Source organism: Pyxicephalus adspersus, chromosome Z, assembly GCF_032062135.1.
Source record: "Pyxicephalus adspersus chromosome Z, UCB_Pads_2.0, whole genome shotgun sequence".
Taxonomy (NCBI): domain Eukaryota; kingdom Metazoa; phylum Chordata; class Amphibia; order Anura; family Pyxicephalidae; genus Pyxicephalus; species Pyxicephalus adspersus.
In genome coordinates, this window is record NC_092871.1 from 58,417,430 (window position 1) to 58,442,079 (window position 24,650).

The following is a 24,650-nucleotide window of genomic DNA, read 5'->3' on the forward strand; positions in this document are numbered from 1 at the left end:
TATCTATTATGATAATATCTTGCAATTCGATATGCACCTACTGAGATATAATGTAAATAAAAACAGGTAAGAAATAATGACATTTGCAATGGCTATCAAAATTGACATACAATAGCATTGATTAAATAATCAATTGTTGTATATGAATATATAATGTAATGACATTTATTGTAATTTATGTAAGTGTTTTTTTTTTTGTTGTTAAAGCAGTATTTATGTACCTGATAATTTTTGTAAATGTTAGGCCATGCCTGTCCTAGAGATCATTGAGTTTGGATAAACTATAATAAACAAAGGGAAGTGGGAGGGTCCTGCTGCTGGAGATGTGTGATGTAGAATATGGTCTTGTGTATGGAGGTGTTCTCCTGCAGCATGGGAGACCCTGGGGATGAGGCTAGTGGTGTTTTTGACAGGTCCCTGTTTGGAGGTGGGGCTGTCCCCACAAACAGGGTTGTTGTTCGAATTCGGGTCGTCCTATTGTTCGAATTTTGTGGGATTTTTGTGGGATTCGATGCCCCGGATTCGACGCCCCGAACTTAACCCTCCCACAATGCCTTGGGCCCTCCCCCATGATGCCTAGGGCCCTCCAATAACAGCAAGAATGCCCCCCTTTATGTTTGTTGTGGCAGGCAGCCGATTGGCTGTCTGTCACTGCATGCTACACAAGCAGCCATTGGCCTATATAAGGCCAGGGCATGCCTGCATTTACCACTCCTGACAGGGATTTTCTAGCATCACAACCTTTCTGTGCTGCTTGGCTTGCTTTGTCAAAGTAAAAAAAAGTGCTGTACTTAGACTGCGTCACACTCACACTATTAGTCAGATAGATTGTTGGATTGTACTGTATTGGTGCAGTCCTGAATTCTACTGTACTCAGATAGGTAGAGTGTTTCACTGTTAGCTAGATAGATAAGAAAAATTTCTGTATTTCTGTAAAAAATACAGATATTTAATTCTGATACCACTTGCTATCTATCACAATAAATATAAAAATTTCTGTAAAAAAAAAAAAAATACAGATATTTAATTCTGATATCACTTGCAATCTATCAAAATAAACAGAAAAAAATCTGTATTTTTGTAAAAAAAAATACAAATATTTAATTCTGATACCACTTGCTATCTATCAAAATAAACAAAAAACTTTCTACATTTCTTGTAAAAAATTACAGATATTTAATTGTGATACCACTTGCAATCTATCAAAATAAATATAAAAATTTCTGTTTTTCTGTTAAAAAATACAGATATTTAATTCTGATACCACTTGCAATCAATCAAAATGAACAGAAAAAATTCTGTATTTCTGTAAAAAATACAGATATTTAATTCTGATACCACTTGCTATCTATCAAAATAAACTAAAAAAAATCTGTATTTCTGTAAAAAAAATACAGATATTTCATTCTGATCCTACGTGCTATCTATCAAAAATGCCAGAAAAACTTCTCTATTTCTGTAAAAAAATACAGATATTTATTTTTGATACCACGTGCTATCTATCCAAAAGAACAGAAAATGTTATTTATTTCTCGACTACTATTACAAATGTTTGTTTATGAATCACAAAGCTCCATTACAATTGATATAGGCCTCAAAGTAGATAGAGGCAGAGGGCCCTGAGGGAGGTGCTTGGTAAAAAAAATTAGCCAATTACACAGCACCATTGCAAGTTATAGACCTCAGTAGAGGTAGAGGGCCACGAGGGGGAGAAGTAGAAAGAGATGCCAAAGGCTGTAAACGTGCTCATCCCATCAAGGTCAGCAGGCAGTGCAGCAGTTGACGACTAATCAGTACACTCTGCAGAGGGGGTGCTGAAATCATTGCCGATCCAAGCCTTATTTATTTTAGTAAAAGTGATTCGGTCAACATTTTCTGTGGAGAGCCGAATCCGCTTGTCATTCACTATGCCCCCAGCTGCACTGAACGCTCTTTCAGATTACACACTTGTGGCTGGGCAGGCAAGGATCTGAATGGCATGTTCTGCCAGCTCCGGTCACTGCTCAAGCTTGGATACCCAGTAGCCCAGTGGGTCCTGGCTTTGCAGGTTGCAGATGTCCCATGTAGAGCTCAGGTATTCCTGCACCATGACTGAGTAGCGCTGCTGAGTGTCATTGGCACTTGCTGCACAACATGGCAGCTTGCTTCCACTGAAAAAAAGCCTGCATAGTTTGGCTTAGACAACCTCCAACACTGCTGCCACCCATGCCACCTAAGGCAGTTGTTTGGCTCCCATGGCTGGTGGAACTGCCATAGGGATCGCTGCTGCTGCTGCTGCTGCTGCTGCTGCTGGCAGCCGGAAAAGCTTAGCACAAGTCCCTTAGAAGCACTTCTTGGTAGTGCTGTATTTTAGGTCCCCTGTATTGGGCCAAGATGAGTTGTTGTATGTCAGTCTTGTAACATGGATCCAGTAATGTAGCAATCCAGTAGTCGTCAGTCTTTGTTTTTATGTGTTCTATGCATGGATCTTTGGCTAGGCACTCCTGCATGAAGGCTGTCATGTGGCTCAAACTCCCCACAGCTGAGGTAATTCTGGACCCACACTCCTGTGGGTCGAACAGCAGCACAGGGTCGTCCTCCTTCTCTGCCTGGTTTTGCCATCCACGGAACATGCCGCCTTGTGTTTGGGTGGATGAATGCCATGTACCCTCAATATCCTCCTCTGCCCCTTCCACCCCTTCTCCCATGCCTGCAATGTCCTCCTCATCCTCCTCCACCACCTCCTTTACCTGGATTTGTGGTGCACTATGCCGGCACGCATGTCCGAAATGATGTTTGAAACATCATCTCTTGATGCAGCGTCCGCTGTGTCGTGTCCACCGAGATCGAGATCCACCATCATCTGTTCCAGCAGGCATATGATGGGGATGGTGTCACTGACACAGGCCTGATCTCTGCTGATCATCCTGGTCGCCTCTTCAAAGGTGACAATACAGTGTACAAGTCCTCAATTTGCAGCCACTCCGCAGGGCTGAAGAAAGGTAGTGTAGGTATACGTCTGAAACGAACCTACTCTGCCACGTAATCCACCACCGCTTTCTGTTGTCCAGCCAGCTGCTGCAGTATGTAAATAGTGGAATTCCAACGTGTGGCCACATCACAAATTAACCGGTGCACTGGCAGGTTGAGATTTCGCTGTAAATCCACCAATCTGGCACTGGCTGTGTAGTACCGGCGGAAATGCGCTGACAACTTTCTGGCCTTCAGCAATAGCGGCTGGAGGCCTGGGTAGATCCTAAGGAAGCGCTGTACTATCAGGTTCATGACGTGAGCCAGGCAAGGTACGTGTGTGAGTTTCCCACAACGCAGGGCTGCCAGCAGATTGGCCCCGTTGTCACTCACGACCTTGCCTGGCTGAAGTCTGTTGGGAGTTAGCCATTAGTCCTCCTGCTTCTGCAAGGCACTTAAAATGGCTGCGCCCGTGTGGCTGAGGGAACCCAGGCTTCGCAACCTCAGGACTGCGTGGCAACGTCGGAATTGTGAACCGAAAGAACAAACTGCAGGTTGTTGCTGGCGGTGAACAGATGCTGCCGAATGGGAGGTGCTGGGTCTCCACTGCAGTGTCCATGGAGTAAGGTTGAGGCACAAGAGTCAAAGGAGGAGGTGGAAGTGGAGGTTGAGGAGAAGATTGCATGGCGATGTGCTTTGGGCGGAGGTAGGTATGCAGGCCTTTCTGCAGCTGCATCTTTCCCTGCTGCCACCAAAATTACCCAGTGAGCTGTATAGGAAATATAGGTTCCCACTCCATGCTTCGGTTGTCAGGTGCACCTTGCCAGAAAATGAGTGCTGCAGGGCTATGGACACATTGCTGTGCACATGTTCATGCAAAGCAGGAACACATTTTTCTGCAAAATACTGTCGTTTAGGCATAACATACTGTGGGTCCGCACAGAGGAATGCGTAACGGAACGCAATGGAGTCCACCAGCTGGTAAGGGAGGAGCTCTAACGCAAACAGCTGTGCAATTGCCGCATTGATCAGCTTTGTTTTTGGGTAATTTGGGCCATATTTCCTCTTGCGCTCCAGCATCTGGGGGATGGAAGGTTGGATGCTGCTAATGCTAACCACAGAAAGATTGGACAATGGGGTAGAAGTTGTGGGGGATGGTGTTGTCATCACTATGGACATTAAAAAATGCCCACACGGCCGAACATCTAACTGGGGCGAAAGGTGCTCTGGAGCTGGTGCTCGTGGTGGCGGTCCGCGGTTGTTGAGGCGTAGCTGTGGTGACAGGCAGTTTCTGATGATGGACAACAACTTGTTAAAACCTGTAAAAAAATGACAACTTTCTGTGTCACAGAGCACCGGAAGTCCAATATAAACGTGCGGGTGGTGTTGAGCCTGAAGACTGACAGCCTGCTCTCCCGGGTGCATGATAATCTCAAGTAATCACACACAGATGGTTACTAATGACTGGTGTGTATGTGCTGAAGGGCGGGACCCAGGCGCATGACGTACGAGGATCTTCCCTTCATAGGAAACATAATTGAAACATGAGATGCTGACTGCAGCATGCAGGGTAGCTGGTGTGTAAATGTGTGGCTCAGCTGTGAGATTTCAGTATGGTATTATTGTTTGCATCAAGTTCCATCTAAAATTGTAAGTAAGAATCGCTTTGAGTCCTTTTGAAGTCTGTCATTTTCTGGCATTTATGGACTTATTCCTTTTTTTGTAGGACTAAGAGAAATACCATTAAAATTGAATGAATTGAAATAACAACTAGATGTAATTTAAAGTAAGTTGCTAACCCCAGTGAATGTGCACAAAGTGGTAGTGGTGAAAAATGAATAAATATGGGTTGGTTACCACATTATCACTGTAGTGGTTTTAACTACGATAATATTACCCACATGGTGGCATGAATGTAAGGACATATGCATGTTTAACAGATTATAAATTAATTGGTCGGCATCACATTTAAGTTGTTTGGCAATAGGGCCTGCAGCACGGTTTTGCAAACTTTGTTTGAAATTTATACAAAGTGGGCAATAATGGGCTATTAGGCACTATTAAACATGTAAAACATGATGGGACGGATAATTTAAAATGTTATATTTATGTTGATACCAGAGCAAAAAATATAACAGCTTCACTGCCATGACCACCGTTCTGTTCCCCACCACGGATTCTAACAGAGAGTGTTGCTAAAAACACAAGCATCAGGTATATTGATATATAATATGTTTAGTTTAATGTATTTTTTTCTGGTAATGTAGTAATAATTTAATTGATAACAATGTAATCTTTTTTATGGTTGTGGATTCTCTCTCTTCTCCCCTGAGGAAGGAGATATTTCCGCGAAACGCGTAACAAATTATCCCAGAATGTATCCCTCACAGGGACACTTTGAAAGGGGAGATTATTGTATATAATAATAATGTTTTTATTGTGGTTTTATGTATTGAAAATTAGCCTTTTAATGTAAATATTAATAAAATTTTGTTATTTTTTTGGTATATGTTGTTGATATTGGCCTAAAAAATCCCGCTACAAAAATTGGTGTTTTTTATCTTTTTTTTTTCTGAAAATCCTCTGAAAATTTTTCTGAAATTTTTTTTGTCTGAAAATCTCAGATTTAACAATGGTGCTCAAGGGAAAGTCGGATGAGGAGAAACTGGTGATAAAACAATTAACAATAAAATCTTTTAATAATAATTTGACTAAAATGCCCATTTCCCATGCTGCTGCAGTATCTTTGTATCCTTTTCTGGAAAAGGTAGTCTTTGTATACTATCAGATCCGTTCATATGTTTCTGCAGTATTGAGAAGGTTATCAGAAAAAGATTGGACCAGTGTATTAGACAGAATGTTATCTAGGCCAAACCTTGAAACGAGAGCAATAACTGAAGTGTATGTTACCTATAAACCTGTACTGAATTATCAGGGTTACACGGGTTTAAGCAGATGGAGTATTCATCCTTCATTTAGGCTTCATTAGGCTTCATTCACTGGAAGGCGATTTCTTCATCTATGTATAGGGAGATGGTGTTAAAATTTTTCCACGTGCATATTTTTCCCGCATCATTCATTTCAAATGAGTTTAATCGAGTCCCCTCGATGTATAAAATGTAGAGTGGCTGAGGCTGATTTATTTCACATTTGGGGCTGCCTTCTAATTAAAAAATTTTGGAGGCTGATGGTACGATTTGTTTTGAAACATTTGGTGACGTTTCTCCCATTATCCCCAACATGGGCTTTATTTGGAGTTCTATCAGATCAGGTCCGGATAGCCCAGGGCTGTGGCAGATTGCTGATGATTATATTAATGGTTGCCAAGAAGGCAATTTTGCAAAAGTGGGTATGCACTGACCCCCCTACTTGTTATGTCACGGATATAATTTGTGACAGTTTATGCAAATATTGATGGGATTCAATTTGAAGTGTACAAAGAGAGATAATACAAAGACTTGAATGATTATACAATTTAATAATAAGATAGATAGACAAAACAATGCAATACTGTAATAATAATTAATAAACAGTAACAAAAGATACTTAGTTGCGTCATAGAGCCACCAAGATTGGAACTAGCCTGTGGGAAGGAAAACAAACAGGGTGAACATCAACATCTCTGAGTTTTACATTAGTATTAGCTTTTACTAGCAAATACTTCATCTTTCTTCTTACTTTCCCTTCCTCTATCTAATATACTGGATATTATCCAGGGCTCCTCTGGGTGGGCCACGTGTGCATGAGGGCATGCTTTCTGAATCATGGAGCTGGTGGTCTCTGTCAAGATGGAGGCGGGGACGATTGGCTCCTCCAAGATGGCTGCCGCTGTGAGAAGTAGGGAGGAGCTGTGGGGCTCTAGATATTTGGTGCCTGGCACTGGAAGTGAAGGGGCGGGGCTTCAGAAATATAATGCCCGGCACCAGAAGTGAAGGGGCGGGGCTCTCGAAACATGGCGTCTGATGCTGGAAGTGAGGGGAAGGAGCTGCAAGGCTCTGGAAACATGGTGCCCAGTGCCTGAAGTAATAGGACGGAGCTTCGGGGCCCCAGAAAAATGCCTGCCACCGGGTAGGCCTCAAGCCTGCGGCCTGGATTTGGTAGTGTCCGCATGCCGGTACATGTGGAAGATAGGAGTCAGAGGCAGCACACAGAGGATGACAGCCGTAGATTCCCCTGTACAAGGGGTTGGGACAGTTGGTCCTGGGATTATTTTTGTCGGGCCCCGGCAGTGTCGGCTGTGCAGGAGGATAGCCACCAATGGGGTTCAGAGGGTGCAGCCTGGTGCTCCCCGGGTGCTGAGGCCTGGGTTTAACAAGGGCATGCGCCTGATGCGTGTCATCAAGGGATGTCGGCCGGAGGGTCTGGGTGAGGTGGTGAGCAGGTGGGGAACGAGGGTGTCATGGGGGTGCAGGACGTATTGTCTGTATTGCGTGCTGTGTTATTGGGGTTAGGAGAATCTGGGGGGGATCAGGTGGGTTGCAGGCAAAGGGTGGGGGGGTTATTTGCTTCAGGAGAAATTCAGGGGGCAGGAAAGAGTGGAAGAATATGGCGCCGATTGGCTGCGAGCGTTCGCAATTTTTGCCAGCGTCCTGGGAATGAAGGAACCTGAACATTGTTCAGCGTTGTTTTGCTACCAGTAAGCTATCCGCGAAGCGCACTGGGCGTATGGGGGCACAGCCTGGCTGAGATATGACAAGCAATTTCGGCAGCGCAAGGCGTTTGGGCAGTCCGTTTGCTGGGATCACAAGGATATCAGCATGTGGATGAAGCTGATGACCTCAGCACGGCAAGTTGGACAGCCCAACTTGCCTTCCGGAAGAAGCGTTTGTGTTTGCAATACAACTAAGGGGTCTGCAAATTTGGCGGCTCCTGTCGTTTCAAGCACAAGTGTGCCAGATGTGGTTCTTTGGACATTAATATCGTTGCACCTCACTAAAGTCCGGAAAAGGAGTCTGTTGTTGGAGTATATCATTACACACCTCAGTTAAAAGGCTAGCTAGTTCATCCTAGAGCAATTTATAGAATTCGTCTGATTAACCATCCTGGCCTGGTGTCTCATGATTGGCCAAAGACCTTATTGTCCTCTGGACCTCTTCTAATAAGACTGGTTTGTTGGGGGATTCCCTATCATCAGAACCCAATTTGGGAAGTCTAACCGTAGTCAGCAGGTCCTCCAATATTACGGGTTGCACGGAATGTTCTGAATACAATTGTCTATAATTATTCTCAAAGATCTCAAGTACTTCCCTTGAAGTATTATGGGTCGCCCGAGATATAGGGTGAGTTATCTGGAAAATATATTGTTTGGGTCCATGGGGTTTAGTCAACTTTGCCAGCAATGAACCCACTTTGTTACCCCACCGGTAAAACTTATGTTTTTTGTACCTACGTTGTGTTTTTACTTGGGAGGCGACATAAGTATTAAAACAGATCACTGCTTCCTACCATTTCACTTTTGCTGTCTGCAAACCAGTCCCCAAAAATCCCTATAAGCCTTGGTGATCCTTTTCTGTGAACTTGTATATACCTTAAGATGCTCCCTGTGCTTCTGTTTCGTATAGTCCATGAGATGACCTCTCATGACCGATTTCATTGTGCACCAAAGTATTATAGCCGTATCCCAATGTTCCATGTTATCATCAAGGCTGTTGGCCCAATGAGATTTCACATAATTCATAAATTCTGGGGACCCTATCAATGATGTCGAGAATAAACATGTTGCATCCAGCAAGCTCTGGTCAAGACTCCTCATTTGGTATGGCACTGTGTTTTTAACTACTCAGGAAGGAACTAAGACAATGGCTGGGTTTGACCAGTACTGACCCATAATCATCCTTAAACCTTACAGGATATGCTGCATTTCTTTAGGATGACCTCATGTCTGGTATACATGTACCAGTATATACTGGTAAAGCATTATTGTTGGTGAGACATAACTGATAATAAATAAATTGTGCTAACCCAACACTACTCTGCATTTATTTTTAGAAAAACTCATATTTTCCAAATGGACTGGGTAGAAGCCACTATCAGTAAAGACTCAAAGGTACAAAACTTTTTTAAATTGTGGTAAACGTATAAACCTACTACCATTGATAACTAGGCAACGCAATATATCCATATTTGAGCAGACATCTTGGTATGTCAATAGGTTTTTGGATAATGACCCGCCTGTTGTTTTGTAGCAGACTTTGTAAAGAGCCATGTTTGAACTGAAATGTATCTGTGTTTCTGTATTCTTTTCGGCTGCTTGATTTTATATAATTGCCAAGCATATGTACACAACAATGCTGTACCTCTGCACCGATTATACTTTGGTTTGATGTTTGATTGTTAATTTATTTTGTTTGTTAAACTGAAACTGATTGTTTGTAAATTCATCTTTTTAAAAAAAAAAAAAAAAAATTAGGTAAAAAAAAAAAAAAAGATGTTAAACAGTAAAGGTCCCAACACTGAACCGTGGGTTATACCACTAATAACCTTAGACCATCCAGAGTATGAGTATCTCTTTCAAATATTTCATTCTGTGTTTGTACTCACCCCTGCTTTTTCTGATCATCCACCCCTTTTCTGTGATATTTAATTAATTTACCTGTCTAGAACCTGCACCATAATTGTCTGTGTCTGTATCAGCTTAGGTGAATTTGCCTGCTTGCACCTGAATTACCAATTTCATTATAATTCTACCTAACATGGATGACGTTGATAGGAGAATAAATACATTTTTTTCATCCATGTTATGTGAGACCTTTACCCTGCATCATATGAACCAAAAGAATAAAATAAATACAATTTTCCACACCCTAAAAAACATGGGATTTATTCCCAGCCCTATGACTGGGTCAGGCCAGGTGCTTAGCAGGACTTTTGATATAATCCAAGCTTGCTATTTTATTGCAGTATCAGTAGTCATAGCAATGGGCATCCTTCACCCCACTGTTGTGCATTCCAGACATTAATCCCATTTCGCGGGGCAACATGGGGTACCCAAATCTCAATCTCAATTTTTTTTTTTGCAGCCAAGCAAATACCTATATCTGTGGTCTCATTTCGTAGAGTGTTTCAAAAATAAAAAAATACAGGTTACTAAATAACTATGGATAAGATATCTGTTTGCAGATAAACTGATGTTTTGGGGTTTGCACGCCTCTCTCACACACATGAAGGAAACTTTGGAGAATGTAGGAGTTCTGTGTTTGACCAGTCCTTCTTCTCTAGCTTTTTGTCATTGAACAGTTTGAAACTAAGAACAGATAAAGGTTTCCAAAAACCATTAGGAACAGTCATGCCCTGAAAACATTTGGGGGAGTTTGGTCTTTGGTTTATCCACCCTTTTTTGTTCTTAGCACATCATAGTTGAATGTAATCCAGGATCAGTAGTACTACCCAGAAACGCTTTGGACTCTTTTTATAGAACAGGGAATTAGACATTCCCTCAAACATTCCCTGGTGGCAATTGATTGAGTGTCAGAATCCTTGTTTTATAAATAATGCTTTTTGTATAACCTGATCAAAATATAATTGTATGAGCATTAAAACCCAACTCCAGGTTAAAATAAAGACTCCTTGGAGTTGTATGAATAAAAAACATACCTGGCTGCAATACTTAGTTTCTTTTGGTTTTGCCCCCACAGTAATACCTTTCCACTACTAGATGTCTGCAGTCTTCCCTGTTGAACAATTTTCAGCATTGGATTGAGAAAATATTTTGAGAAAAGAGATTCATAAAATGACCCCGAGGATGTATTATCACAAAACCCTATATTCACATAAAAAGGGACCATCATTACTGACTGCTCCATCTGCAAAGTGCTATTAGTCTGCCAGAGACCCTGATCTTCTGGTTTTAACTGTTTATAAGTCATGGAGTTAGCCACATAGTGTTCCAGCTCTCAATGACTTTAGAAAATATAGAGCACACACAGGTAACTAGAATTCTGAGCTTTAATATTAATTAATAATATTGTGGTAGAAGATATAGGATGTCTGTATCTATTTGTCCAAGTCAGTTTTAAAATCAAGAACTACTATGTAGGGTTCTGAGGGAGCTACCTTCACCAGAACCTTTGATTTAAAAAATATCAGAGTGTGGGCAATCATAGCTGAAGTATTTGGAGGAAACAATTTACTGATGCAGACAGCTATGAATTCCCAATGCCAATTTTGGTATATAAACCGGTCACTAAAAGATTGGCTGCTGGCACTGGAAGCGAACATTTTTTTCCTCCAAGCCACAATCATCCACACCTCAGTCCTTTCCTGAATTCCAATGCCCTGATAAAAAATATAAAGGCATTGATTCCTTTTTACCAAAATGCTATGGTACCTTAATACATTTCACCTATCAATCTCATTCCTTTTTTTTCATTCTATGCCGCAAGTGGGTCTTTCTCTCTCACTTCCTCCATTGATAAGCCTCAACAGGAAAAATTGAGACATTTTTCCAATGGGGGGCAGTGACAGCCATGTCAAAAACATATTTTAGCAAACTGAAGAATATTTTGAACATCTGTGAAGTTAAACTATCATCTGTGTCTTCCTGTCCCTGTGACATTTATTCTGATATTCTGATTCTGATTATTATTTGAAACTGCTATCAAAGCTAACATAAAGGAACAAATTTTTTAAATTTCTCTAAGACAAATGAAGATAGACTATTATGGGAGAACGTGGGTGATGTAGCAAACCTGAAATCAATTTTATTTTTTAAGAAATCTATATCAGTTGTCAGAAGACTTCAGTCCTGGACCAGATCCAATCATGGAGGAACCTGGGTGATCCAGCAAACTTGGAGTAGATCTGGTGCAGGATTGAAAACATTTGCCAAATAATAAAACTATTTTAATTTATCCAGGCTAGGTATGCTGTATCACCCAGGTTCTCTCATGATAATCTATCTTTACCTGTCCTAGAGATCTTTAATAAATCAAGCTCAAAATATTTGGTTGGAGTTAGCCTTTTACCCAGAAAACATTGTTTATAAGCATACCCTAACTATTAGGTTGAACTTGATGGACAAGTCAGTGCCATGTTTTTCAGTGTACGTAACCCCAAGTGTAAAATTTCTGCAGCTAATCAATAGAAATTATCTGCATCCAGTCTGGATCTTTAAATTTGGCGTACCTAAACTCCATTGACAAAAATACTGCCATATGGATAAGGCACATTTTTTTTTGGTATTTTTTTGATAAATGAGACCAGCTGTCAGATACAATGGTGGACCTCCAGTATAACATTTCCCTCAATCTGAACTCTAAACAGAATTATGTTGGCTGTTTACATCCGGCTTTATATAAGCTGTGTTTCTCAGCATGCACTGAAAAAAATCCATTTCACTTTATGAAAGCTTTGTGCCTGCAGATAAACCAGAAAGGGAAGGGGGAGGCTTTTCAAGCTTCATTTATTAAAGGTAAACTTTAGGACAAAGGTCTTGTCCTCCCTACTTGCTGATCCGAAGCTACTGGAAAAAAAAAAAAAACAGCTTGTTGTGTTTAGTGGGGAAGGATCCGGGCTGGGCTTTACAGGTGTTTGCTGCCGGCTATTCTGGCTGCAGTTAGCTTGGATGGAGCTCAACCTGGAGCGGGGGGGTTCGTGGTGAAAGTTCTGGAGCTCATGTGCGTACACAGGATGTACAATAAACAAAATTCACTGTCATCCAAGGTGATCATTCCACTATGAATCACAGCTATGAGTGGTAAACTTGGCAAAGCAACATGTTAATAAAAAGTTTTAACAAACTGCATTACAGAATTTACTGGTAACTCAAAATCATGTTTATTGTTTAAAAGTGGTGATTTATTACATCTGTCACATTTAATAAGATCAATTATTTACTAATCATTTATGGCATATCAAGGAAAATACATGAGGATTTAAAATGATCCTGTCTTTATTTACCACAAATTTCTCAACCAGGGCTCTTTAGAATACTAAGTTTCCTCCAGATAATTCTAGAGGTTTCTTGAGAAATAAGCAGTCAGTAATAAGCCTCTCAAGTTATTACTGACACCAATGATCTGTAAGGATGATTTTTTTTCCACTGGCCAGCAATATAAAAGGCATTCTTCCCACTGACCACCAAGCTAATGTACTGTGAGCTGTGGATATAGTAATTATAGCAGAAGTTCTCTGGAGACCTGAAAGGGTTTCAAGGGTTCCCCTATGGTCAAAAGGTATCCAACATTTCCAGGTACGTTAGATACCTGGTCCCTGTAGGGTGTTGTTCTTTCAACAAGTTGCAACATCAGTGTAAGGCACAATAGGGGACATGGCATACCAGGAATCACAATGCACAGGGTAGCACCAGGTATATAATAAATTAGGAAATGTCAGATACTTGTGATGCCTGTAGCTCTTTGAGGCATGCAATTATTGCCCAGTGGAAAGTTTAACATTTACCATAACAAGGTCCCCAGACTTTTTTTTTTTTTTTAGACAGGGTCACTTTAGTACAGCACAAAGAACAGTTATGTACCATAACCCAAAGCCGCAGCATTCAGCACACGTTTTATGATATGATATGTGATTGATATGTGATATGTGATTGGTTGTTGAGTTTTAACTACCAGATCTTTGTACTTATTCCAGAAGAACTCCAGTTGAATATTTTTTTTCAGATAGCGTGAGAAAGAATTACCATCAATATCAGGTTTCTATGCATCTCCACTGGAAAGATTTTTTTGGAACATAACAGGAAGTGAGTAAAGATGTGTCAGACCTCTGACAGCTGTCCGTGAAGCAAGTGTTCCCAGTGAAAGTTTTCCCCTTAGATCCTGTGATGGTGCCAGCTGAAAGAAAAACTGGATTTTCCATTATCTTTCCCCACTCTATCCAAAATTAGAATAATTTGGTAAATTTCTACGTAGCATGCAGGATAATAACAATGTATTTTTTTCTGTATCAAGGTGTGTGGGTAGTTCAATCTGCGGGACACCATCTTCATAATCCAAAAACCTCCATCAGATGTCATCTTCGGACCTCTAAAATAGAAAAAGATAATTTTAAATCTGTAGTCATAGTTGGGTGAGAATGTTGGAGCTGTGAGTCTCTTACCTCTTGGAACAGGCTTTGTATACACAAACAGTACTAGCCAGTGCAGAGACCATGTCTGTATATATGACAGATTTCCTTGCTATGGGGTGAGCTTTTCATACATGGTGAAGGGTTTGTTCTATAACTTTTTAGGATTGTCCTGTTTACTGTGTTAGATCTTTCTACCGGTATATGCAATAAGGGTCTTACTGTTTATGTTTTCTAGTCCTATATGTATCTTGTATGATATTTTTGCCACCCACAAAAGATACTTATGCATTCTGGAGGATATTTATGACTGCAGTAGAACATTTCTGCATGTCAAGAGCCATACAAGGTGCAGGACAGAAATACTGTATTACCTTTGCCCTAGAGGACCCACCTCAGCAACATATGACCAACTCACTTAGGTCAATGACATAAATAGCATGGCTTAAAATGGAAGCTCGGGCTGGTATAAGATTGCTGGAGTAGATGTAATCCCAACCAGGTGGACACCAAGACAGAACCTGCTGGAACTGAACCTTACGCTTCCACATTCTCCAAATGGAGAAATCCACATTCCATATACTAACTAGAAATCTGCACATCCACAGAAAATGGTTCTCTCATATTTTAAACATTGCCAACTGTACAACCTAAACTACAATATAGAAATCACAAAATGTTACCATTAAGTATGTGGAACTGATCAGCCTCCTCACAGAAACCTGTGAAGTATGAAAAAAATGCAATTTAGGGTTACATATAAAAAGTTTATGAAATACAATACAACATGCAAAAGCACTTAGGAATGCTATGGCTGCCATTGCCGATTTCCATGTGAGAATGCCAGGCTGCCACATTGATCCTTTTTCATCCATAAGTCACTGATCAAGCACAAGCAAGCATCTTGTAAAGTTAAGGTGTGATCAGAGGGATCTCAGAGGAGGGATCGATAAAGTAAAAACTTGCAGGCCCTAACAATGAACCTTTTCCTGTCTGTCTTCCCTTTGGGTCTGATTATACTCTTTTAAAAGAGAATTAATATACCAGTTAATCATCCAATAAACTTAAAGCTGCCCTGTGTATTCTGCATTGCTATCTCAAGCAGAGTTATGAGGGCTTGATGTTAGAGACAGTGGAATGGGAGAATGTTGTCCTCCTAGGATAGAAAATATGTTTTTAGCTTGAACACCATGTAAAAATCAAGGAACAAAAGCCTAAAAATGAAAACTAATGGAGCCAACACATCTCAAAAACATGCGGTTATGTTTAGTGGCCTACCCCCTAAATTGCCCTTAAACATTGGTACTGACATATGACTATGGTAGAGACATTAGCTTGTGAGCCCCTTTGAGGGACAGCTAAAGACATAACTATGGACTTTGTAAAGTGATGCATATTATGTTGGCGCTATATAAATACAAATCAATAATAATAATCTAAATAAACTATAAAAATTTTTTGGCTTGTTAAGAATTTGCACATGATTCAGTGTATCAGTGACATGTTTGGTAAGACTGACAATGTATGAGTTATAAATGTGACCAGGACACTCACCATATTCTGGGAATGGATAGATGAATTCTAGATCTATGCCCTGCTTCTTGACGTGGACATCAAACATCCTGTAGATGTCATTGGTCACTTTCGTTTTCCGCCCTGACAGTAAAAATGTTGGGTTTTGTTATGAAAAGGTTAGACAACAAACATATTTCATACTATAAAACTGAAATACAGCATTTAGAATGACACCATATGATAGTGTTATGCTTTCTGCATTCCACTCCTTCCAAAAAATATGCTGTATAAATATGGTGAACAGACTGCAGCCTGTCACCACTTATTTTGGCTCAAAGTGATCTGCTGACAACCCGTGGCCTAAATTTTTAGGATTGAGAAGCAGATTATTTTTGTCATCTGTGTCCCATAGGGGATATTTTTATTCACTTCTCGTCCCAGAAACATGGCAAAAAAATTAGAGGAAATCTCTCCTCTCCTCTCCCACTGCACATTAGCAGATACAATTCCAATTTTGTGCTTTACAGATCAATAATCACCTTGTCATCAATCCCAAACCATGGCCTTTCTGGTGGTTAGGGGAAAGGATGGGGTAAATCACAGACATGTTGGATCTGTTCAGGAACAAGGGATGGTCAAGAACAAAAGATGGTCAAGACCATTTGTAGTTAAAATATTAAATTGTACACAATTGTAAATGTCATATCCTGCCCTAAATGTATGTGGGTCAAATAACAGAATATCCTGCTGTTTGTTCACTGATTATTATTCTGATACAAGCATCCGGTGTAGGGACAGACCGGTGTTTGGGAATTTTTTAGGTCTTGCTCATACACCTGACCTACAATACCAGAGGTCAAAGTGACAGGCTGCACCAGAGCCAGAGAGCAATGTGTTTTATTCCTGGAAGTCCAGCCAGCTTAGCTTGATTTTACTAGAACCCAAACTAATTATTCATAAATGTATTCATGAATAAATATGCAGTTCTGTGGCCATAGGGCAAATGTGGGACAAAGGATGCGGATTGCTTCTGCTGGAAATGTACCACAGCCAATGACTTCACAGCTACTTGACTTTATATCTGTGATCACATTATCAAATGCCAGCATATTTCTGTCCACTACTTGGTTGCCTGATCACCTTCCATATAAGGCTACATTAATAATATAGTATGTCCTAGTAGCCAAGTACTGCTTTACAAGCCATGTGCATAGTGTGCCATATAGACATTTAATACTATTTAGATCTGGTTTAATTTATAAACATCAAACAAATTCCTTAATTCCAGGGTCATTTGCATGCAGCCAGAGGTTAGGTGTATGTTACAAATGCAGCTGTAAAAATAAACCTCACAGACACCGCACCACAAGGATTCTGTCTTTTCAGAAGTTATTAAAGTAATGCTTTTTCTGCATAACCAGTAAATATACTATTACAAAGAGAACAATAGTCTAGGGTCATTGTTTTTTACATATTGTCTCTTAAAAGATAATGGGAAAGATGGAGTAAACTATGGCCGTGTGTGTAAAAATGTATGTCCGACGGTAGTGCAGCGTTGTCAAGGACCCGTTATATTTAAAATCATCCAGAAAATCCTCCATCGTGTACCTCTCTGTAACTGATTTTATTATTGAGGGCTTCCCTTTCCTAACTTTGTCTCCTCTATCTATTGATCACTGTCACATTGGGAGCAACTGAAGGTAAATCCTAGGTTTTACAATTTTCACCAGAAAACCTTCCAATGGGGACATCTGTTTAGGTCATCCTGGTACAGCCAATCAAGAGGAAGAACAGAAGGAAGATGGTGCCCCCATGCTGAAATGAGGATGAGTGAGTCAGACAGATTTAGTTCCGCTTTAATCCATAAATCAAAAATCTAAAGTGAAGGAATAACTGAGTGGAGCACAAGAGAACTTACTGGATAATTAGGGTGATAACACATACCGTATTGTTCATGCTGCTTCTTTTCCAAGTGTAAATGGTTACATTAACAGTTTCCACCAATTCATTATTAAATAATATTATTAGTTAAAAATGTAATTGTGGAGACACTGCCTTCCACAAACTCACCATACAGCTTCAAGGTGATCTTGTTCCTCCGCTGATAATACAATATGGCATAGTTATGGTAATCTGTTTCTGCGATGACCACTTCCACTTGTCCCATGTATCCCTTTGCTGTGTGTAAGCAGAGGTAAGCAGATGTTAGACAAATACCTGTACAGTCTTTTCTATTTCATGCAGCCAACCCCTTTGCCCTTGTAGGGTATGTCTTTGAATATAGTTACATAGTAGGTTAGGTTGAAAAAAAGACATAAGTCCATCAAGTTCAACCACTAGGGAAATAAACATATCCCAGATATAAAACCCTATAAGACATAGTTGGTCCTTTTTGTGAACTGGTGCCCAAAACTGGACTGCATATTCCAGATGTGGTCTGACCAATGCTTTGTACAAGGGCAGGATTATGTCTCCATCTCTGCAGTCTATTCCTCTTTTAATACAAGAAAGTACTTTACTAACTTTAGATATTGCATGCTGGTAATAAGTCTATGATCTACCAGGACCCCCAGATCTTTTTCATTTCTGACTCCCCCAAATGTATCCCTCCTAGACAGTATGAAGCATGCATGCTGTTAGCCCCCAAGTGCATAACTTTACATTTATCTATATTAAATGTCATTTGCCACTTGGCTGCCCAATCAAACGTTACATCCAGGTCTGTTTGTAGGTTATAGGCATCCTGTATGGACTTAATTCCATTACATAGTTTGGTGTCATCTGCAAACACAGAAATGGTACTTTTAATCCCAAACTCTATATCATTTATGAAGATGTTAAACAGTCCCAACACTGAACCCTGGGGTACACCACTAATAACCTTAGAATATTTATTGAGAGGGTGACACAATTCCATTTCATATTGACATGCTTGCCATTTTTTGCAAACACCTTTTTAAGCAGTTTGGTATTATGTATTACATTATTGCTGTCCACTTGTGTATATAAGTAAATATTTAAACAGCCGAATTTGTAGCAGCTATACAGGTCTGGCACTCCAGGTAAGGATGAACTCCAAGCAGATTTAAAAGACACAAATTGATGAAGTTCTGTAATCATTGATGCATCATTAAATGTATTTGTATTTGAATACAATCAGTTTATCCTAAAATTGACATATTCAGGACAGGAGACATTTTACAACCCTTTTCTAAAAAGTGGAAATTCTGCTGGCAAAATCACCTTGCTGATCAGAGAGGTCAAAGAATGGTGACCAGATTTTTTTTCACAAAAAGGCAATTTCAGGAAACCACTGTAAAACAGTGATGAGCAGTAAAGCATCTCAGAATGAGCAACACTTTGAACTCTTTAGTAAGGATGAGCGAGGCCTCTGAAATCTCGCAAAAATTTCCTCGAACTTCCGATGGGTTCGCAAAATTTCGCTGACTTTAAACATTAAAAGCAAAGCCCCTTTACGTGTTAGAACCACCAAATTTGAAAAATACAACAGTTCCAAATGACCTTGTGATTTTCCAGAAAATGGCAGGCAAAGTGAAAGCAGGCTAATAGGATTTTTGCATGATGGACAGCGTACAGAAGGCAGCATAAATATTAGAACATTGAGAAAGAGAGGCGCTACGTGTGAACTCAACCCACTAGCAACAGTCTCTGCCGTCAAAATAGCAAGAGACCGCATTGCTAGATAGCATCATGACCTGGATGATATGGGCTAGGAATGTCACCCATAAAGTTGTGGACAACTAGCGTGGTAGTAGCAGTATGTGGCCTCTGGTCAGCTATCGCCAGGGAGACGGCATTGGTAAGTGTCATGGAGAGCTGGGTGTAGTGCATCATCAATACCACCCAGAAGTGTACAATTTTAGTGAAAGGAGTATTAAAGGCAGCAGCAGGAGGAGACGGTGGGCCCTGGAAGAGACCATGGACTGAATTGGTAACTGGCATCTAGAGCTGGGTGAAGTGCACCTTCACTGCAACCCAGAAGTGTACATATTTAGTGAATGAAGCACTGGCAGGCGGCAGCACAAGCAGGAGGGGGCGGTGGACCCTAGTACAGAGCAGGGACTGCATTGGTAACTGGCATCTAGAGCTGGGTGTAGTGCATCATCAATGCCACCCAGAAGTGTACAGTTTTAGTGAATGGAATACTGACAGACGGAAGCAGCAGCCGGAGACAGTGGGCCCTGGGATGGAGCGGGGACTGCATTGGTAACTGGCATCTAGTGCTGGGTGTAGTGCATCATCAATGCCACCCAGAAGTGTACAATTTTACTGAACAGAATACTGACTGGCGGGAAAAGAAACAGCAGGAGGAGGAGGCGGTGGGCCTTAAGACGAAAAGGGTACCGCATTGGTAACTGGCATCTAGGGGTGGGTGTAGTGCATCATGAATGCCACCCAGAAGTGTACAACTTTAGAGAATCGAGAACTGACAGGCAGAAGCCGCTGCAGGCAAAACGGTCGACCCTGAGATAGAGCAGGGACAGCATTGCTAATGGCATCTAGAGCTGGGTGTAGTGCATCATCAATGCAACCCAGAACCGGGCAATTTTAGTAAATGGAGTACCTGACATGGAGCGTGGACCGCATTAGTAACTGGCATCTAGAGCTGGGTGTAGTGCATCATCAATGCCACCCAGAAGTGTACAATTTTAGTGAACAGAATACTGACAGGCAGCAGCAGCTGCAGGAGGAGACAATGGACCCTGAGACAGAGAGGGGACAGCATTGGTAACTGGCATCTAGAGCTGGGTGTAGCACATCATCAATGCCACTCAGAAGTTAACAATTTTAGTGAATGGAGTATTGACAGGCGGAAGTCGCAGCAGGAGAAAACGGCCGGCCCTGTGATAGAGCAGGGACCGCATTGGTAGCTGGCTTCTAGAGCTGGGTGTAGTGCATCATCAATGCCACCCAGAATTGGGCAATATTAGTGAATGGAGTACTGGCAGGCAGCAGCAGCAGGAGGAGGCAGTGGGCCCTAAGATGGAGCGTGGACCGCATTGGTAACTGGCATCTAGAGCCCGGTGTAGTGCATCATCAATGTCACACAAAAGTGTACAATTTTAATGAATAGAGTGCAGACAAGCGGCAGCAGCAACAGGAAGAGCTGATGAGCCCTGAGACAGAGCGGGGACCGCATTGTAAACTGGCATCTAGAGCTGGGTGTAGTGCATTAAAAATGCCACTCAGAAGTGTACAATTTTAGTGAATGGAGTACTGAAAGGCGGCAGCAGGAGGAGGAGGTGGGCCCTGCGATGGAGCAGGGACCACGTTGGTAACCTGCATCTACAGCTGGGTGAAGTGCACCTTTACTGCCACCCAGAAGTAAACAATTTTAGTAAATGACAGTAAATGACACAAGCAGGAGACAGTAGGCCCTGGTATGGAGCAGGGACTGCATTGGTAACTGGCATCTAGAGCCCAGTGTAGTGCATTATCAATGCCACCCAGGAGTGTACAATTTTAGTGAATGGAGTACTGACAGGCGGCAGCAGTAGTAGGAGGAGACGATGGGCCCTAAAACAGAGTGGAGACCGCATTGGTAACAGGCATCCAGGGCCGAGTGTAGTGCATCATCAATACCACCCAGAATTGGGCAATTTTAGTGAATGGATTACTGACAGGCGGCAGCAGCAGCAGGAAGAGGCGATTGGCCCTTAGATGGAGCAGGGAACACATTGGTAACTGGGATCTAGAGCTGGGTGTAGTGCATCATCAATGCCACCCAGAACTGTACAATTTTAGTGAATAGAGTACTGACAGGCGGGAGCAGCAGCAGGAGGAGAAGGTGGGCTTTGAGACAGAGCAGGGTACCCATTGGTAACTGGCATCTAGAGTTGGTTGTAGTGCATCATCAATGCAACCCAGTAGTGTACAATTTTCCTGAATGCAGCACTGATAGGCGGCAGCAGCAGCAGTAGGAGGAGGAGGAGGGCCCTGAGATGGAGCGGGGACCACATTGGTAACTGGCATCCAGAGCTGGGTGTAAAGCATCAACAATGCCACCCAGAAGTGTACAATTTTAGTGAATGGAGTACTGATAGGTGACAGCAGCAGGGGGAGACGGTAGGCCCTTAGATGGAGCGTGGACCGAATTGGTAACTGGCATTCAGAGCTGGGTATAGTGCATCATCAATGCCACCCAGAAATGTACAATTTTAGTGTATGGAGTACTGACAGGTGGGAGCAGCAGCAGGAAGAGGCGATGGGTCCTTAGATGGAGCAGGGAACACATTGGTAACTGGGATCTAGAGCTGAGCATAGTGCATCACCAATGCCACCTAGAAGTGTACAATTTTAGTAAATGGAGCAGGCGGTGGGCCCTGGGACGGAACAGGGACCGCATTGGTAATTGGCATCTAGAGCTGGGTGTAGTGCATCATCAATGCCAACCAGAAGTATACAATTTTAGTGAATGGAGTACTGACAGGCAGCAGCAGCAACAGCAGGAGGAAGAGGCAGTGGGCCCTGAGATGGAGGGGGGACCTCAGTGGTAACTTGCATCTACAGCTGGGTGTCATGCATCATCAATGCCACCCAGAAGTGTACATTTTTAGTGAATGGAGTAATGACAGGTGGCAGCAGCAGCAGTAGTAGGAGGAGACGGTGGGCCCTGAGATGGAGCGGGGACTGAATTGGTAACTGGCATCTGGAGCTCAGTGTAGTGCATCGCCAATGTCACCCAGAAGTGTGTTATAGAATTTTTGTGAATTGAATACTGACAGGCGGCAGAAGAAACTGCAGGATAAAGAGGCGATGGGCCCTGAGAAGGAGCTGGGTGTAGACTGCATTGGTAACTGGCATCTAGAGCTGGGTGTAGTGCATCATCAATGCCATCTAGAAGTGTACAATTTTAGTAAATGAAGCACTGACAGGCGGCAGCAGGAGGAGGCGGTGGGCCCTGAGATGAAGCAGGGACCGCATTGGTAACTGGGGTCTAGAGCTGGGTGTAGTGCATCATCAATGCCACCCAGAAGTGTACAATTTTAGTGAATGGAGTACTGACAGACGGCAGCAGCAGCCGGAGACAATGGGCCCTGGGACGGAGCGGGGACTGCATTGGTAACTGGCATCTAGAGCTTGGTGTAGTGCATCATCAATGCCACCTAGAATTGGGCAATTTTAGTGAATGGAGTACTGACAGGCAGCAGCAGCAGGAGGAGGCGGTGGGCCCTGCGATGGAGCGTGGACCGCATTGGTAACTGGAATCTAGAGCCCGGTGTAGTGCATCATCAATACCACTCAGAAGTGTACAATTTTAGTGAATGAAGTACTGACAGGCGGAAGCCGCAGCAGTAGAAAATGGTCGGCCCCGAAATAGAGCCGGGACTGCATCGGTAACTGGCATCAAGAGCTGGGTGTAGTGCATCATCAATGCCACCCAGAATTGGGCAATTTTAGTGAATAGAGTACTGACAGGCGGCAGCACGAGGATTAGGTGGGCCCTGAGATGGAGCATGGGCGGCATTTGTAACTGGCATCTAGAGCTGGGTGTAGTGCATCATCAATGCCAACCAGAACTGTACAATTTTAGTGAATGGAGTACTGACAGGAAGCAGCAGGAAGCAGCAACAGCTGGAGGAGGAGGCGGTGTGCCCTGAGAGAGAACATGTACCGAATTGGTACCTGGCATCTAGAGCTGGGTGTAGTGCACCATCACTGCCACCCAGAAGTGTACAATTTTAGTGAATGAAGCACTGACAGGAAGCAGCACAAGTAGGAGGAGACGGTGGACCCTGAGACGGAGCGGGGACCGCATTGGTAACTGGCATCTAGAGCCCAGCCTAGTGCATCATCAATGCCACCCAAAATTGGGCAATTTTAGTGAATGGAGTACTAAATGGTGGCACCAGCAGATGGAGGCGGTGGACCCAGAGATGGAGCGTGGACTGCATTGGTAACTGGCATCTAGAGCCCAGTGTAGTGCATCATCAATGCCACTCAGAACTGTACAATTTTAATGAATGGAGTACTGACAGGCGGCAGCAGTAGCCACCATCACTGCCATCCAGAAGTGTACAATTTTTGTGAATGGAGTACTGACAGGCGGCAGCAGCAGGAGGAGACGGTGGGCCCTGAAACGGAGCGGGGACAGCATTGGTAACTGGCATCTAGAGCTGGGTATAGTGCAACAACAATGCCACCCAGAAATGTTCCATTATAGTGTATGGGCTACTGACAGGCGAGAGCAGCAGCAGAAGGAGGCGATGGGCCCTTAGATGGAGCAGAGAACACATTGGTAACTGGAAACTAGAGCTGGGTGTAGTGCATCATCAATGCCACCCAGACGTGTACAACTTTAGGTAATGGAGTACTGACAGGCGAAAGCCGCTGCAGGAGAAACCAGTCGACCCTAAGATAGAGCAGGGACCGCAATGCTAACTGGTATTTAGAGCTGGGTGTAGTACATCATCAATGCCACCCAGAACTGGAATTTTAGTAAATGGAGTATTGACAGGCGGCAGCAGCAGCAGTAGCAGGAGGAGACGGTGGGCCCCGAGATGGAGCCGGGACCAAATTGGTAACTGGCATCTGGAGCTGAGTGTAGTGCTTCGCAAATGCCACCCAGAAGTGTGGTATACAATTTTTGTGAATTGAATACTGACAGGCGGCAGAAGAAACAGCAGGATAAAGAGGTGATGGGCCCTGAGAAAGAGCTGGGTGTAGTGCATTATCAATGCCACCCAGAACTGTACAATTTTAGTGAATGGAGTACAAACAGGCAGCAGCAACAGCAGGAGGAGGAGGCAGTGGGCCCTGAGATGGAGCAGGGACTGCAATGTTAACTGGCATCTAGAGCTGGGTGTAGTGCGTCATCAATTCCACCCAGAAGTGTACAATTTTAGTGAATGGAGTACAAACAGGCAGCAGCAACAGCAGGAGGAGGAGGCAGTGGGCCCTGAGATGGAGCAGGGACTGCAATGTTAACTGGCATCTAGAGCTGGGTGTAGTGCGTCATCAATTCCACCCAGAAGTGTACAATTTTAGTGAATGGAGTACTGACAGGCAGCAGCAGCAACAGCCGCAGGAGGATGTAGTGGGCCCTGAGACGGAGCCTGGACTGCATTAGTAACTGGCATCTAGACCTAGGTGTAGTGCATCATCAATGCCACCCAGTAGTGTACACTTTTAGTGAATCGAGTACT

At 42.7% G+C, this 24,650-nt stretch overlaps 2 protein-coding genes across 2 annotated transcripts in view; one reads left to right on the top strand and one right to left on the bottom strand.

The window, feature by feature from the left end:
* Positions 1-8,941: 8,941 nt before the first annotated feature.
* FBXW5 (F-box and WD repeat domain containing 5) overlaps positions 8,942-24,650 on the top strand; it is a 62,336-nt gene continuing 46,627 nt past the window's right edge. Inside the window, exon 1 of the mRNA XM_072431432.1 lies at positions 8,942-8,995. Coding sequence (XP_072287533.1) covers positions 8,957-8,995 — 39 coding nt within the window. The 5' untranslated portion in view covers positions 8,942-8,956. The remainder of the gene's footprint in view (positions 8,996-24,650) is intronic.
* Positions 12,700-24,650, bottom strand: part of C8G (complement C8 gamma chain) — a 34,451-nt gene continuing 22,500 nt past the window's right edge. The window contains exons 4-7 of the mRNA XM_072431434.1: positions 17,554-17,661; positions 15,523-15,624; positions 14,652-14,690; positions 12,700-13,928 (exon numbers count right to left, since the gene is read on the bottom strand). Of these exons, the coding sequence (XP_072287535.1) occupies positions 13,915-13,928; positions 14,652-14,690; positions 15,523-15,624; positions 17,554-17,661 (263 nt within the window). The 3' untranslated portion in view covers positions 12,700-13,914. The remainder of the gene's footprint in view (positions 13,929-14,651; positions 14,691-15,522; positions 15,625-17,553; positions 17,662-24,650) is intronic.